At 41.0% G+C, this 17,241-nt stretch overlaps 1 protein-coding gene across 5 annotated transcripts in view; it reads left to right on the top strand.

The window, feature by feature from the left end:
* Positions 1–17,241, top strand: part of epb41l2 (erythrocyte membrane protein band 4.1 like 2) — a 50,602-nt gene that overhangs the window by 11,175 nt on the left and 22,186 nt on the right. For all 5 annotated transcript variants that reach the window (XM_084560111.1, XM_084560114.1, XM_084560112.1 and 2 more), the window contains exons 2-9: positions 5,889–6,127; positions 6,251–6,436; positions 7,185–7,439; positions 11,188–11,292; positions 11,455–11,497; positions 15,041–15,116; positions 16,466–16,562; positions 16,677–16,801. In XM_084560111.1, coding sequence (XP_084416237.1) covers positions 5,903–6,127; positions 6,251–6,436; positions 7,185–7,439; positions 11,188–11,292; positions 11,455–11,497; positions 15,041–15,116; positions 16,466–16,562; positions 16,677–16,801 — 1,112 coding nt within the window. In that variant the 5' untranslated portion in view covers positions 5,889–5,902. The remainder of the gene's footprint in view (positions 1–5,888; positions 6,128–6,250; positions 6,437–7,184; positions 7,440–11,187; positions 11,293–11,454; positions 11,498–15,040; positions 15,117–16,465; positions 16,563–16,676; positions 16,802–17,241) is intronic.

The following is a 17,241-nucleotide window of genomic DNA, read 5'->3' as shown; positions in this document are numbered from 1 at the left end:
CTGTGGTAATCTCTTGTCTCCATGGGGATTTATTGTTGTAGTCCATGAATGCCGTTACCATAGAAACCAGTGCCTCCCTCTCTTTTGCCTGCTATGTCCTATAGAATCAGGCGGGCGAGAATGTATAAGTTTTTATATCAGGCTGAGACTTGTCATATCTACTTAATCATATCCTGAAGCCAGTAGAGTCACACCAGCTTTTCTTTCTGTTTGTACACTTTTGCTCTAACGCTTATATCGTAATTTTTTATCTTTTGGACACAGGCCAGTGCAGGAAGTTGTCATTGCTATGATGACAACCCTTAAACCCAGTCAGACAGCAATAAAGTTGTAAGTGGAGAAGCTGTTGTATGTGTGTTGGAGTGACTCATGCAACTACTGTATGGTGTTAAAGGAGAAAAAACAGCAACTTCCTGGTTGTGGAAATGAGGAATCTGAACAGTAATGGTGTATATAAAAGTTACTGTCCTAACCACAGGTATTTTAAGCCAAAGTAGAAAAACGTGGTCGGCTCAGCACTTTCCTTGTTTCTTTCTGTAGGGTGTGAAAATGCAGTTGTAAACTTTTGTGTGTAATGGCTGACTTTTCTCTGAGGGATTATGAATAAGAAAACTAGAGTAATGTCTTGCATATAGATTTTTAGAAAGTTATTCAGATTCAGCAAACTTTATTTGTCCCTGGGGGGCAATTTAAGGCACAAGGCACAAGTGAGCAGCTTAACGTGCAAGTACAGACATTTTAAGGAGCAAAAAAAAAAACAGAAATAGAACAAGATACAAAGTATATACAAGTTACCATGCCATAAATGTTATAACTATCCAAAATGTCCATGGAGAATGTAAACAGACTATATAAGTAAAGTGACTAAAGTGCAAATGTAAACAGTAAACAGTAGTTACAGGGATTATATATTTGAAAGTTATAGCCGAGGTAGAATGGGTAATAAATAAACAACCAAGGGTCTCTGGTATGTGAGTATGGGGGTGGGAGCAAGGGGTGTGTGACTGTGCTATGGTTGTGTGTGAGCTGGAGAAGAGTCAGAGAGAGAGAGTGTGTGTGTGTGTGTGTGTGTGTGTGGGGAGGAGTTGAGGAGGAAAAAGGGAAATGCTTCTTTTCTTATAACTGATAAACATCCTAAAGGATGATATGATGTGAAGAAGGAGTGGACAGCAATGAGGTGCGGATGTGTTGTTTGTATGCTAATGTCAGTAAGTAATCTGAAACAATAGGGATGTGCAGTCAGTGGCGTCTCTGTCTCCTGCTTCTCTCCATCTCTCTCTTGCCACCGCTCTTCTCTCACACACTTTTCTCCACTATTACCACCCCCACCGTCCCATGTTCTTTCTCAGTTTCTGCCCTCGTTTCTCTGAGCGGCGTTCCCGGGGGAAGCAGCGCTCTGAGGAGGGGACAGGATGGAAGAGGAAAATGGCAATGACAGTTTGTAGGGCAGGCATTAGCTGAGAGGTGGAAAGTGAAAGTGAAGGAAGACGAACAGAAACAGAAGAAAAAAGGCTAAAAGAAACGGTGAACAGAAGGGAAACAGGAGGTGGAAAGAAGGAAAGGGAAGAGGCTAAAGGAAAGGAGTTACAAGGAAAAAGAGAGCAACAGTAGGTAAGGCCATCAGTTCATTAACCATTCATTCAGCCGTTCATTTGATAAATAACTAACAGGACAGGTGTAACATGCAGCTGAGACGGCATGGGTTTACTCTGGTACAGGAGTATAGTTAGCACTAAAAAAGTGAATCTTTCATTTCTGGTTGTGATAGTCTTGTTCAACATCATTAAATGGATTGGGTTGAGTGATACAAAAAATAAGATTAAAGATAAATACTGTGAAGATGCTTTCAACAGCAAGTAGCCAGCAAATGCTGTATGTAAAATTATGGATAATGATGAGACAAGAGGTGAGAAGTTAAAAACGAAAAACGTAAGTGTGCACAAACAGTCTGCATGATGTTTTTGTCCTGCAGATCTGTTTAGATAACTGGGTTACTTGAATGCTGTTAACTATCTGTGTAATGGCAGAATAAAATGTACCGCAACACCCAAGCAGGACAGTACGTCCTTCTAGACAAAATGTGTGTGAAGATACAATTGTCCTTGGTGAAGCAACAAAATACCTGATTATGGCTCACATGTGGGAGATGAGTTTATGATGCAACATATTTAACCCATTTACCCGAAACTTCTGGTTCAGTTGTAGCTCAGTAATATACAGGAATACTTTACTCATCAACAGTTTAGTGTGCCTCTATATGTATATATGAAGAGAAGCTGTAATAATGTCACTGGTATTGTTTATATGGACTGTGGGAAGATGGGTGAAAGAGGAGGGGTTTAGAGGAAGATAATGCAAGAGGGTGATGGGAGGAGCTTGAAAGGGGGGCCCGGAAAGTGAGGAGAGAGATGAAAAGTGAGGAGAGAGATGAGTGAGTAAGTAAGAGAGGTAGAACAAGGTTCCTGGTGTTAAACAGACGGGGGGCGAGTTTAAAGCAGGCCTAAGTGGCCGTGACGAAGCTCCACTATGATGCCAGCTCACACACTGTGCTAGTCCATTGAGAAACGGTGTCTCTGAGGAGTGGGAACTGGGGTTACTGGGTAGTAACAGACCTATTTTGATGACTCTACTTGAGGGTTAGGAGAAAGTAACATTACTGCAGGCTTGGACAAAATCTATCCACGAGCAGGCAATGACCAAAGAGTGCTTCAAAACCTTGTGACTGTGTCGTAATGTCTACATAGTACACAGTAATACTTGTAAAATACATGTTGTTGACTGGTCTAAAATGTACACTGGGCACATTCTTTTCTCAGCTATCACAGCTCAGTCTAGTGACACTGATCATATCTGTTATTTTTAGTGAGGATCAACACTGAAATATCTTTTCCTTTATTTTGTAGCCATTAAAAAAGCAACAGGAACATAAGAAGTAGTGACATTACAAAGGGTAGGAGAAACCACTTCTTACTAACTACTCAGACATTAATAAATTAAACAAACTCATTACTTGTTTATTAGAATTACTGAGACTAATTGTCTCCAGCCATGAGACATTAGCAAACTAATATACTCTCAGTGACTCAGTGTTAACATCCTCGTGTTAGCAGGTAGAACCTTTACCACATTTATAATCTTTACAGCCTCATTGTAAAATAAAAAGTGCACCTATAGCTGGAAATGTAGGCTGATTTGTAGTTGTGTATTGGATGGCAAATACTGGCAGTGGATGAAAACAAGGAATCAGTTATTGCCCTTTATCCTGAGGGAGAGATTGATTTAGGTGTCAAATTCAAAAAAAGCGTGAACCTCATGGTGGCATTAGGATGAAATCTCAGAGCACCAGTCTCTTTGTTTGTACGTACAGCAGTTTTGTGCACATCTCTTTCATACAAAGTTACACCAATCAGGCATAACATTATTATCCTAATATTGTGTAGGTCTCCTTTGTGTCTCATCAGAGAATGGACATGGGCCTTCTGAGGGTGTCCTGTGGTGTCTGGCAACAGAATGTTGTTAGTGGGGGCCTTTGGGTCCTATGGGTTGAGGGGAGGGGCCTCTGTGGATCATCCCACAGATATTTGATCAGTTTGGGATCTGGTGAATTTGGAGGCCAGGTCAACACATTGTGCTGTTTTTCATGTTTTTTGAGTTGTTCCTGGTTGCCGCCATCAAGGATTGTCATTGCTTTGAAGTGGGGGTGTCTGATCTTGTCTAGGTGGGTGGTATATGTAGCAAATAAGTCGCATCCATACAAGTACCAGGTCCAACAGTTTCCCAGTAGAACATTGTATTGTCACAAAATGGTCAAAGTTATTTACTTCTCCTGTCAGTGGTCATAATGTTATGCCTAATTGGGGTATATTCCATTGAACAAGTCATAGCAAGTAGATAAGTGAAAACATATGATCACCAGAGGCATTAAGATTCCTTCTCCATGCACAGTGGATAACTAGTAAATTTAATGGCAGTATTACAGAGTTAAAAAAAAATGCCATACCACGGCTGTTGCAGTGCTAACAGCATAATTGCGGTACATAATTTGTTCCCTAGATTCAGTTTTAGTCAATTTTAGAAAATCTTGCACATTTATTTTTCTGGATTATTCCCTTTCTACATTTGGAAGGTTAGCTCTGTGGTTGTGGAGCAGAAGGACCTCCTCTTTGTAGAAGTCTGTGTCCTGCACCTCCAAAAAGGGGTCTACAGCAGCAATGAGGTCATTGTCCCTGTCATAATGGCAGCCAATGAGCTGTCTCTTGAATTGAACAGCTTGCTTCTTCACCATATCCAAAGAAGTGTCTCTTTCTCCTTTTGCTGTCACCATGATCTTATGGACCACATGCATTTTTCAATGACCCAAAACAGAAATACCACAAATAATCACTCAAAGACATGCATACATGTAACAAGAGCTGCTATGCTCCTTCTAGGTTCTCCCTCTACCTTAGGCCACGATCAGTCACTTCAATCACACAATGAGCTTAGGGTTGAGTGCCACATACAGCGTAGATTTGTTTGCAAATGTTATTCAGTATAAGAAAATGGTTAAATAACACCAGTTAATGTTACTGGGATTCCCTCTTAAGAAGTGCTCAATTTTACTATCAGTTGTATTTGTCTTTTGTTCTGTTATACGCACAAGTACACAAAGTATATTCCCTCTATGAGATTTGCACACACCTACATACACACCTCTCCCTCTAACCATCTCTCCTCCTCCCCAGCCTGCCTCATTAGCCGATCATGCGTAAGGAGACCTGTTCTATTTTTACCCGCCCCCTCCCTGTGCACCACTGCTGCACTGTAGATGTGTGCGTCCTCTCTTATTGAAGGTGGCAGAACAGAAAAAAAAAAAGAGTCAGAAAACTGGTAAGATGGTCGGAAAGTAACATGCGGACGATGCAACGAATAATAGAATCAGGTGGACGCGGACAGAGAGACATCGTCTGGGTGATGGAGGGAAAAAGACAAATGAAAGGGCGGTGAATGACAATGACGTAATAGTGTGTGATTCATCTTTAGCCCTCAGCCTGAAGCTGCTTGTGTACAAACAGTGCAAGAGACTGTGTATGCAGGTAGAAACTCTTTAAGGCTTGGTTTTTACATTCTTGACCTCACATTTGCCCTGAAGACCAGTGTCATAGTCATGCAGTGTTATCAACAAATTAGTGTCATGCTGAATGTACGTGTCTGTTCCTGTGATAGGGTGTGTGTGGACAGTGCTGCCAAAGATATTTGGGTTGAGGAGTGTGTGTGTGTGCATGCTGACCACAGCTGCAGGGTAAAACCAATGACTAAGAATTGAGTAATTCTCCCTCTTTCCCTCTGTTTATTTGTGTGCGGGTGTGAATGTGTGTGACTGCTCTCAACCAGCTGTTGAGCCACGTGAAACTGGCTGTTTGGCGTAATGATATCACAAACGATTGTGTTTTACTGAACTGGTAAATCCAAGGGCTAATGTTTCAAACTGCTATGAGCTCATTGGCTAGTGACTGTGAGCCAAAGGATCAGAGTCATCCAACTTATATAAGCCTAATACAGTTAATTTGACTTTTCTAAAGGACATGTTTCAGTTTGTATTTGTGTACTGTTTGGTCTTACTCCCATTGTGGAAGGAATATTGATCCTTTCAAAGAAAAAAAATGCCAGGGCCATGTGGCTCATTTATAAAAGATACTCCAGACTAAAAAGTCGACTGCCATGAAAAATTCATGCTCTTGCCAAAATCTGTCGAACACAGATTTACTCCCCCTCCATCTCTCTAAATACAGATCACTGTTCAGGGTATGAATATCACAGAATATTTTTATAATTAGTTTGCTTTTGCTGCTGTATATTTATATTTAAAATCTAACGCTATTCCATCATGCTCCTTTCCGCCTCTACAGGTTGACGCGTCACCATGACAACAGAAGCAGGCTCTGAGACAGAGGTGAAGGAGAAAGCGGAGGAGTCAGCCGCTCAGCCAGACCAATCAGAGAAGGCAGCGGAAGAAACCCAGGAGGTAGCAAACGCTGAGGGAGAGGAGAAGGGAAAAGAGAAGGAGAAGGACAAAGAGGGGAAGGAGGGCAAAGGAATATCTCGATACCTGCCAACATGGCTTAAGAAGCAGAAGTCTCAAAGCCAGGTAAAGTAAATTCCCGTTTTTGTTGCGTTGTCATGACCGATTAGAAAATGATTCATCACTGAATGCTTATTATTCACATCATAACAGCCTAATCAGTTGAGTGTTGTTTCCTGATCCATCAAGACCTCCCCGACTAAGGAGGTGCCACCCACAGACGATCCCGGGAGCAAGGTGACACAGGAACAGGAGGGGCCTGCCCCAGAAGTGAATGGTCACGCAGAGGAAGTGGAAGAGAAGGAGGAAGTAAAGTCTGAGCAAGTAAAGGAAAAAGAAGCAGAATCTCACTCCAACGCCAGTGCAGACACTGAGGTAATGGTCATGTGTTGCACAGCATGATGGGAGATAAGCAGACAGGGGGCCTGCTTGCAGATGCACATGCTTAAAAGCACTGAACAGTAGGCATCCAGCTGCTTATAGTGAATGCATGAGTGGAAAACCAGTCCACCTTTAAAGAAACAGTTCAATGTTTTTGGAAATACACTTTATAAATTAATGAGTAGTCACGCTTGCCAAACTTGTCCCCTCCTGACAGCACACAGGTAATAAGTACTTTGCATAAACAAATATCCCTCTGTGTTAGTGAGCTACATAATGTAAACACAGACTCCACTGTTACTCAGAAACCCAGCGATTAGATGTTTCAATAGTGTAAAGGGGAAATGACTGTTTAAAACTGTTGTTCTACCAATAGAGAAAGGAAGAAAGACACATTAATGCAAAGCAGCTCCAACTCATGCACATGCAAACACACAAACTCCTCCATCCAGTGATCACATTAAGCCACCCAGGCCCACCCAGTGACATCAGCATCTCAGTGATCAGGCCAAGAGAAACGCCTGCAACATCAGACTACAAGGGGAATTACACAAGTAGAGCCAAAGAGAGAAAAACAGTGTGTCTTCATGTGTAGCTCGGACTAGTAGTTGCTGATGAAGAAAGATATCGAGAAGACTGGGAGCTCTGGGTATGGCAGCCACAGTGAGCAACTTTTGTTTGTAACTGTGCTTTGACATAATATCATCTTTCTTTTTCTTCCACACTGCACCAACACCATCAGCCTGCTAAGGAAGAGAAGGTGGAAGAGACTGTAGAGAAAAGTCCGGAAGAGACCAAGGAGACAACCGAAGGAGAGGCAGCAGCAGAGGAGGAGAAGAAGGGCCAGGAAGGAGAGGCGGAGGTTGAAGGTGAGGGAGGAGAAGGCCAGACCTCCATTTTCCAGTCTCCTCTTCGCCTGGTGAGAAAGACCAAGATGAAGCTGGTGGTGTGTCACGTGACCCTCCTGGACGGGACCGACTTCACCTGTGAGGTGGAGGTAAGACTGTGACAAAACTTAGATACACGTATGAACATTGTGCTGTTCTTCACGTAGCAAATTAGACCATTTCATTTGAGTGTCTCAAAGGCCATTTTAAGGACTGTTTTCCAGGGGAGGTTTATTATTTTTTTTGCACTATGAATATTTAGTTCAGTTTTACATGGGTAAAGACAACTTTTATAAGCCTGTCTGTGCAAAACAGAACATGGAGAATGTTGCTTTTTATTTCATTGCTCTATTAAATAGTTCCTTTAATTAACAGGATTTCTCTGTTTGACTTAACTTTTTAGAAGTGACCCGTCTTAAGTTCGCTTGCTTGTCAGTGAGGCCACACGCGACTGCCAATGATGTAATGGCTAATAGGATCAAATCTAGTGTGTCTTTGTTTATACGCAAGGGGGTAGTTAACTTTCTGACTCACAGCATAGTTATGGCAAAAGCACCCACTCACAATGTTCGGGGCGTCGTTTCGGGGATAAATGGAGTGCAAAGCAGAGCACGCTGCAGGGGCTTGTCTGCTGACTAGAACACACACATATGGTACACACCCAGAAGATTATGGGGGTCTCACCAGATTAGCTTTCTGCATCTGTTGCTCCGTAACAAGCACGTGCTCCAGGCACCCTACACATACACACACACTTAAACATGCAAATGCTCACAACATCACATGACCTTCATGCTGGTGTCACAGGATCGTTTGTGACTAGGGATATCCTGATCAATATATTCTGCCCCCAATAAGATCATTTACAAATGTCTTGATCGGCCCTGATCTCCCGATGCCAATCAGGACGTTAGTATTTCAATTCAATTTTATTTATATAGCGTCAATAACAATACAAATCGTCTCAAGACGCTTTACAAAAACCCGGCCTGAAACCCCCAGAGCAAGCCTGAAGGAAATGGTGGCAAGGAAAAACTCCCTTTTAACAGGAAGAAACCTTGAGCAGAACCCAGCTCATATGGAGGGACCCATCTGCCTAAGGCCATTTGTGACAGTTTATTGAGTGCCAAGTGTGCAAATTAAATCTACTTCTCTTCAGAATTAGCCTGAAATTTTTGAGGTTCCTAAAAAAAAGAAACTGATATCTTTAAATTTTCAATCTCCTTTTGTTTATTAGATGTTAAGAATTTTCTTTAAGGAGAATTAATTAAATGTGGTATAAATGATCTCTTTGACATTCAAAACATAGACTCTCTAACACATTTCAAACCCAGAAACATCTTTTAAAAATAGCTTACTCCATCTAACCCACTCATTGTTATGTACTCTAATCTGCTTTTATGCTATTGCATTGCATGTTTTATTCTTATGTTGTTTTATGTAAGGTGACCTTGAGTGTTGGAAAGGCGTCCACAAATGAAATGTATTATCATCCAACATTCCTACTACATGAATGTTTTTCTCATTATTGCCATAGATTGTGGTTACAAAGACGTTTCCCAAGTAGGATGCACATTTTTAGCCATACTCCTCCTCATATTCCCGTACTCGCTCCCATTCAGCCGGAAGCTTCCCAGAATAACCAGAGCGCAGGTCCACTGGAGCTGGCAACTTAAGAGAGTTAAGTCTCCAGGTCAGGGACCCCGTAAAATTTTAACATTTAATTTTATGATTTGCGTCGGCAACGTTACCGAGGCGAGACGGCTTCCTAATCTACAGTACGCCAACGCCCAACAGTGCGCCTGTGAGAGTCTACGGTTGTTTGAACAGTAGCTGCTTTGTCTCACAACAGATAACGCTGAAAGTGCAACTATCTGCTATTGTCCTATAGGAGACACACTCACACACACACACACACACACACACACACACACATATCCATCTATCCCTCCCTCCACACGCTGGCATAGTTAGGATCGCGAGAGGGAGAGATGCACAATGCATTCCAGAGATTAAATTTTCTGTTTTGCACAGCAGGCCTCCAGCACACACATTATCACACACACACACAAACAACCACACAAACACATACTTACACACACACGCACACACTTTCTACTCTAAGTCCCTGTGCATTCTTCTATCATCCGTTTGTCCTATTTATTAACCCGTGACATCAGATGTGTTCTAGTGTAATATCTTAATACGCATTTTATTAGTTTGTGCTTTGAATGAAAACATAGGGTGGACATTTTCCGACTCTCTCGTGGGTTTCAAAGGAGAGACTTAGTGTCACATGGTCTTAATGCTGTTTCTAAGAATTTCCTTAGTATTGGTTTCAGCAGGATTTCAGTAGCATTTCATAGAATTTCATTCATTTACAGATTGTTTTGGGTTCAACCGTATGTGTTTAACTTATGTTTAGCCCGAAAATCAAAACACCGTCTGGACCTTTATCTCTCTCTCTCTTATTTTAATCAATATATATCTTTTTTTTTTTTTTATCAAACCATGTCTTTTGTGAATCTCAATCACAATTCCTCATTCAGCTTGTCATTTGTGCACATTTAGAAAAGCCTCTCATGTCATGCACAGTGATACTGTTGTGTGAGTGTTTCTCTAATTCAGTTTAATATCTATCTCTCTGTAACTGCTAGCAGACGTTAGACAGCTGTCCCTAGGTAGTGCCTTGCTTGGGGGCACACTGTCACAGACACACAAACTAAAAGGTCACATTCTCACATTCTTTGGGCGTTCAACTACGCTCGAGTGTGTATGTGCTGCGCATGTGCTAGGCCAAGTATAGGAAAATACCACAGATGTTTTCATCTATCCCAGGACAAGAAGAAAAATGCACTCTTTTATCCTCTTCCTTCCACTTTCACCACACTCCTCCTGCCTTGTCTGTAAGTCTGTCTGCTTAGTGCCTCTCTGTCTGCACCCCAGGGTGACACTGAGGCTGCGCTGACTAACCAAAAAGAAATGACCATTATTTCATTCTTTCACATTGTTTTCCCTTCTTTCCTCCCTCTTTCTGTCTGACCTTCTCTCTGGCTAAAGGGTATGCGATTATTTATGTGTGTGTGTGTGTGTGTGTGTGTGTGCATGCATGGATGTGTGCTAAATGTCATTGTCATACTTGGGTCTGGAGGATTTTATGGCTAAAGCTCTTATTGGGCTCATGATAGAATGTGTCTCCCAGAGGCAGATGGAAAGACTGAGCAAGAGAGCAAAGGATAATGAAACAGATGTAGATGAAACGGAAGGAACAAAGATGCTCTGACAGAGCGCTACGGACAAGAACTAGACCATACAAAACATGTTTTCATGTCTTGTTCATTACGTCAGCTTTTCCTGGGACTGTCGCGATTATTTAGTTGACAGCGTTAACTGTTATTCAAATAATTGATTTAATTGTCTTTGCCAGACCTTTGCAGCATTTCTTTAAACTTCTTGTTTCCCATCCATATTAGACGACTGCACGTTTTGGCTATATACCATCAGCATATTAAAAGTTAAGCACCTCCAGATAAACGTTTGGTTGCAGTCATTCTTACCTCAGTTATCATTAAACTGCAGAAGAAGAAGAGGACACAAAGAGATGAAGTGATTAAAAGAGCAACTGTTGAAAACTATGTGGACACACGTGTTTCCAGATGAATGGGAACGATTCTAGCGAATGTGCAGAATGATGGCAGTTCTGTATTGTCTCTTGGATATTTCTTAAGCTTTAAAATCATGTTTGAGACGTCTTACACTTTTGTTTCTTTGGATGGCGTTTGACATGTTTTCCATCTTAGGGTGAAATAAATATAAAGGTGTAAATGATTCCCTCTGTTTTACTTTGTGTCTTTACAGAAACGGGCCAAGGGTCAGTACTTATTCTTTAAAGTGTGTGAGCACCTCAATCTACTGGAAAAAGACTACTTTGGTCTGACGTACAAGGACAACCATGAACAGACGGTATGTATCCATACACACATGGACAGACTTAAGTGAGTAATGTACACATACAGAAACTCCAGACGTAAAGTAGATCTCTGCATAGTGTTTCACACTGTTACTGACAGAGGTTAACTGTCATCTTTTTTTGGTGTCTCTCCTCCTATTATCTACTCACTTCAGTGCTGGCTGGATCCCACTAAGGAAATTAAGAGACAGATACGCAGTAAGTTTTACTTAACAAATGATATTCTTGTTTTATCCTCCATCTGTCCCAGTCTCCTTCACTCTGACTCAACGGGCCATGGTGTTTTTCTTTAAAAAAGGCTCTGAGCCAAAAGGTAATGAATAAAACATAAATATTGGATGAGTAAAATAGGGCAAGTATCTTCACACCTTGAAAGTCAAACAAAGAGACCAGAGACACTCGAAACCAAACAACAGCAGTCAAACGGCGTGGAAGAGGTTACGAGGGTGTGATCACTCTGCTCCATTATTTATTGACCCTTTTATTAACCGCCACACCTCAAATGGGAGATGAGGTGTGGCATCTCATCTTCATCATCTTTGTTGACCCACAGCCTTTAAGAGTGTGGAGCAAGGAAGCATGAAAATCTAGTATAATAGTATAGTATACAATATTTTATACGTTTAATTACATTAAGGTACAATGAGAAGCAGGTTGGAGTTAGAGTTTGACGTTGGCATTTGTTCAAGATTTCATTAGAGGTTGAGCTTTATTTTATTTTTAAATGCTCACAGAATGTTTGTAACAGTGGAAGAGGTCCCTCAGTTTATGGCAGCATCAGTACTTCAATCACATTACGGTACTAACAGGTTGTTTTTAGAGTTAAGTTTAATTTGTCATTTTATTAGTGTGATTTCATTAGAAGTTATCTGGTGTTGTTTCCTGTTGCATATTTATTTTTCAGTGGGTGTCTGACAGTCATGAATGTTAGCAGCGCTTTAATTCTGTTCTCTTGCTATTTGTTTCTCACAACAGACTTTAACACATCATCTCTCATCAAAGTTCAGTTTTAAAAGTAAAAACATATCATTTTGGCTTATAAAATGTTTTTTTCTAACTCCGTATATATGAGCTTGTTATGTCTGGGCGTGAGCAGAATGCGTCCGGTTTCATGTGCATGTGTGAGCGTCACAGAGTGAGTGGTGAGGAGCGTACATGCCTGTGTTTTGCAGCTGTGTTGCTGTGTGCGCTTGTGGTTCATGGATGAGTGCTGTGCATCTGGTAGTATGTGTTCGCTTTTCTGTGTGTGTGAATGTTTAAAGTCGGAGAGAGACTGCGCAATGAGGGCCACGTTTTATTGGAGTTGTATTCACACTGGCTGTGTGGATGTGTGTACACAGCACTGCACAAATGACAGGGCAGACACCATTGTGCTTTTAACAGTCCACGCTCTACCGTCACACTAAACCTTCACTATATATAGGGCTGGGACATAAACATCTGTTCTTGAAACTTATTTTATGGGTTCTTGAATTAGTTTGGATAGATGAAAGCTGTTGCCTCGGCTGTGCTTTAATGCCCTGTAATTTAAAGAATATAGAGCAGTTGTAATCATCACCTGTAAGTTGAGAAAAAAATAGTCTTACATCACGTTATGATATGACACTTGAAATGCTACAGTATGTTCTCGCTATTGTTGGGCAGTTTAAAACTCAAGTGGCAACATTTGAGAAATGAAGTCAACTTGTCAGGTGCCAAAAACCGTAGATCTCCACGTTCAAACCCCCAACAACAAAAATACCCATCTTCACTGCCCATTCATGACAACTGTGTTGGGGTGCTTCCTATAATGCAGGTCCCTATAAAAAAAACTGTCTGCTTTTTGTGCTACTGGCATCTTAGTTTAATGCTAGGCTACAAACACAACCCAAGTACTCCACATCATGGATACCAGAATGAGGTAGAAGATGATACCATCTTCTATTATATATGTTTTAATGGACTGGTGGCCAGTAAGATGCTTTCAGAAAGCACTTAAGAACTAAGGAAAGAAAAAAGAGGGAAAAACCGTGAAAGAAATTTCACTCCAAGTAGTATAAGTATCATGTATCAGAATTAAACTGGGAGCCAATAAAAACAAAACTTCTTGCCAAATAAATGAAGCTGGCTGAACGTGTGGAGTAAAAAGATTTCCATTGTAACAGAGGGCACGAATGGAAATTCAGCAACAAAACTGTCTGTCCCTAAGACTAAAATAAGCACCACTCAAAGTAAAACTAAATCCACGAAGCGAGCTCTTTCTCCCATTTCTCTCTGACATATAATGATAATGATAATGATAACAAGATTTTGCCTCACATTCTTATGTCAGTCTAAATGAGGCCAAGCAGAGATCACAAGTCCGGATTTATTCCAGTCAGTAGATCTCTCTTGTGCGTGTGACTGTTGTTAATGTTTAACTGCGGCACTCAGGTTTTCTCCATAATCAAACCAGCCTCTTATAGTTTGTGGGTGCCTCTCTCCTCTGATGCGGTGCTCCGTCACAGTGAATTTGAAGCCAATACAGTTCCGTTTCTATGATGAGAACCAACAGGAACACAACAAGAGTTTGTAGGATGTTTTGTTTATTGAAATCTGTGTGTTGATTATGAAGGAACTGCTTCAAAGAAATCACAAGGAAAATGATTTCTCATGATATGCTATGGTCATTTAAATAAACAGTTTGCCTAAAAAGGGTGAGAATAAAGTAGAGGATGAGAAGGTCGTATCAGACAGTGTTTGGTAGAGTACATTATATGGATCATAAGGACTGATGAATGGCAAATGATGGTTGAGGCATGGTTGTATACAGAGATGAAATAGTCACAAGAGACTCCCAAAACACTTTGCAAACAAGACATAAGGTCTCAGCTTCACCTCCAGACATTCCTCATACACTGACACATAATGATATTGACACGCCAGCAGACACACATATGCAAACAGTCATCAGTGGAACAACTAATAGAAGCCCCATGCATCTCCGATGCTGTTTTCACCTCACGTGTTGCACATATGCAGTCTTTTCAGTGTCATTGTTCAGTTTCCTCATGTCACCTCACAATGTCCTCTGTTCTTTCAGCTCCTCTGGGATTCAGCACTTTGCACGTGTGCGCGTCTGTGTGTGAGCACTGTGCATGTGTGCAGGCGTGTATGACCTTGGAGGAGGAAATGGTTTTGCTGTGATGTCAGGTTTTCACAGATTGAATTTTCCAGATGACGTGATCTCCATCTTTTATTGAGTGTGTGCACGTGTGTGTGTGTGTGTGTTTTGCTGGGTGGAGCCAAGCAGGACAGATAGGATGGCAGGCATGACAACATGGCCTCCTGTGGGAGAGTGAGAATAGAATAGTGGAGCCTAATAACGATTGAAATGAAATTAGCGCTTCCTAAAAGGAAACCACATTATGACAAAATGATGAATATGTCAGTGGTGGCATTGCTGGTAATGACAGTGTCTCTGTTTCTGATCATGATAAAGATTACATTACTAAAATGAGGTTATGCAATATCAGATCTGCTGCTCATTTGTACATATGCATGCGTGCATGATGTACCAGGCTTAGTGCTGTCAAAAGGCTGTTCTATATTAGTTGCCCTCACTCTCATTGTCCCATTGCCCACACAGGGATGGGTATGATGGACCCATGCAGACCACTGTCATCATAACACTGATAAAAAAATTGAATTCTCATGTCCTAATTCAACGTATGTAATGTATGTGCTGTAAATTTCTCTGAATAACAACCTCTCTTTCTCCAGGTAACAACTGGCAGTTTTCTTTCAACGTCAAGTTCTACCCTCCTGACCCCTCACTGCTCACTGAAGACATCACAAGGTACACACACACACACACACACATCGGACTGTAGCACTGTTTACTTAAACCTACATTAACTGTGTTTTTATGGCCATTTGGAGCAATGGAACAAGCTGTAAACCCTGCATCGACACATTATCACCTTTTAGTGTTACGTCAACCCATTAACCAACTGTTACTACTTACTCAACCACTTAACAAATAAAATACAAATTTATACTTTTCTTTTAGTCTTGTTTTTGGTCTCCAAAACAATGAGAGTTAAGCCAGTTAAAGGCCCCATAGAGCTGTAGATGGTAATATTCTGTAGGTTTGTTACTTCAAATGTTCCCGTCATTTAACACATAGTAGTTTGACAAATTGTTAATGTAAAAATATAAATTAGTGCTGCTTTAATATGACTACAGTGTCGTAAGAATATACTTCATAACAGCTGCAGTACACAGAATAAAACAAACTAAGGCCGGCCTTGTGCACACTGTTGATTCATTTGTATTTATACATATGCACACACACACAGAGGCATGCTCCAAGCACACCGCATTTAGGGTGAAGTGTATGTCTAATGGAGCGAACAGTTTCTCTGATGGATGCAGCTAAAGGCTAAACAGGGACACACAAACACACACACACACCAACGACTGACATGCTACATAAAGTGCTAATTCTTCTCTGTAGGTATAGGTACATTTACCCGTTTATGTTTTGTTAACAGACAAATTTGATGATCATTGCAACCCCATAGCAAGGTCACAGACTGTACCATAATGCTCATTCATAAATATTTTCCCTTGTCTAATTGCCCAAATTGAAAAAGTAAAACACCAAACAGGTCACAGGGCAACACATTAGCCTATTTAACAGGGAGCTGTGTAACAGGATGACTAGGGTTTAATCCCCCATTTTAGTAATTTTATGTGCTGCTGAAGTGTCTTTGACAGACTTTACCAGCACCCTGAGGGGTTTGAATTGGTCATTCAAAAGACAGCTTCCTCCAGATCATGAATTTACCCACAGCTTTACACTGTCCCAAATCCACACAAATGTGACACAATTTACTGCAAACACAGATGTTATGCAATTGAGTCAGGGTACTGTATGTCATGATGAGGATTAGACATAAAGCAATCCCAACAAACCGCTGTACCAACACACTAAGAAAATTGTACATCAAACACAGCTCCAATAAAGATATTTAATCTGCAACAGCTGACCCTGTTTTTGCGCTTTACAGACACAAATCGCTTTATTATTATCATGAACAATGGCGCTGATTCCAATACACGGAAAAGTGAAGAGCTTTGAACATGTTTTTTTTTCTTGCTTTCAGTTAAGTTGCTTTCAACTAAAATGTTCCTCTTTCGTAGGTACCTTTTGTGTCTGCAGCTCCGTGAAGATGTAGCTTCCGGACGGCTGCCTTGCTCATTTGTCACCCACGCTCTGCTGGGGTCATACACGTTGCAGGTACAGGATGTATACATATTATTTCATATCTGTACTGATCTGCATGTGGTAACTGGACAAGTGCCCAAAATATTGTCCATATAAGTGAGATGGGTGATTCTTATTGGTTTACAGGCAGAATTTGGTGACTATGAACCTGATCAGCCTCGCCCTCTGGCCTACATCAATCAGCTGACCTTTGCACCCAATCAGAACAAAGAGATGGAGGAGAAGATTCTTGAACTCCACAAGTCCCACAGGTCAGAGAAGACAAAGTCTTGTAGTCGGAAGTGCTCAGGGATTTCTTCAGTTGTGTTTCTAAGCACTGTCATCTAAGGAGCCTGATGGCAGTGCTTATTCTACTATCTTTATAAAAGCCATTAATTGTTATGCTATCCCTCCCAACTATTAAAGATAATTTATACAGTATATGCAATGTCTACACATAAAATATCCGTTTATCCGTTTTGTATCAGCCCGTCTTTAAATTACCGTAATAACGTGAATATTGGAGTAAGTAAAAACAACGCAAGTACAGCATTGTCTGAGACGTGCACAAATATTTCCAATTCATTATGAGATCATGGTAAATAAGACCCTGGCGGGCCACTATAGTATTAGCATTGTATGGGAAATCCTGGAATACACTCACTTGTCAGTTCATTAGGTACACTAGTGAAAACTAATGCATGCTAATATA

The sequence above is a fragment of the Chelon labrosus genome (assembly GCF_963514085.1).
Source record: "Chelon labrosus genome assembly, chromosome: 14".
Classification (NCBI taxonomy): Eukaryota; Metazoa; Chordata; class Actinopteri; order Mugiliformes; family Mugilidae; genus Chelon; species Chelon labrosus.
Note: the sequence above shows the minus strand (reverse complement) of the source record. Positions and strands in the feature narration are given on the sequence as shown.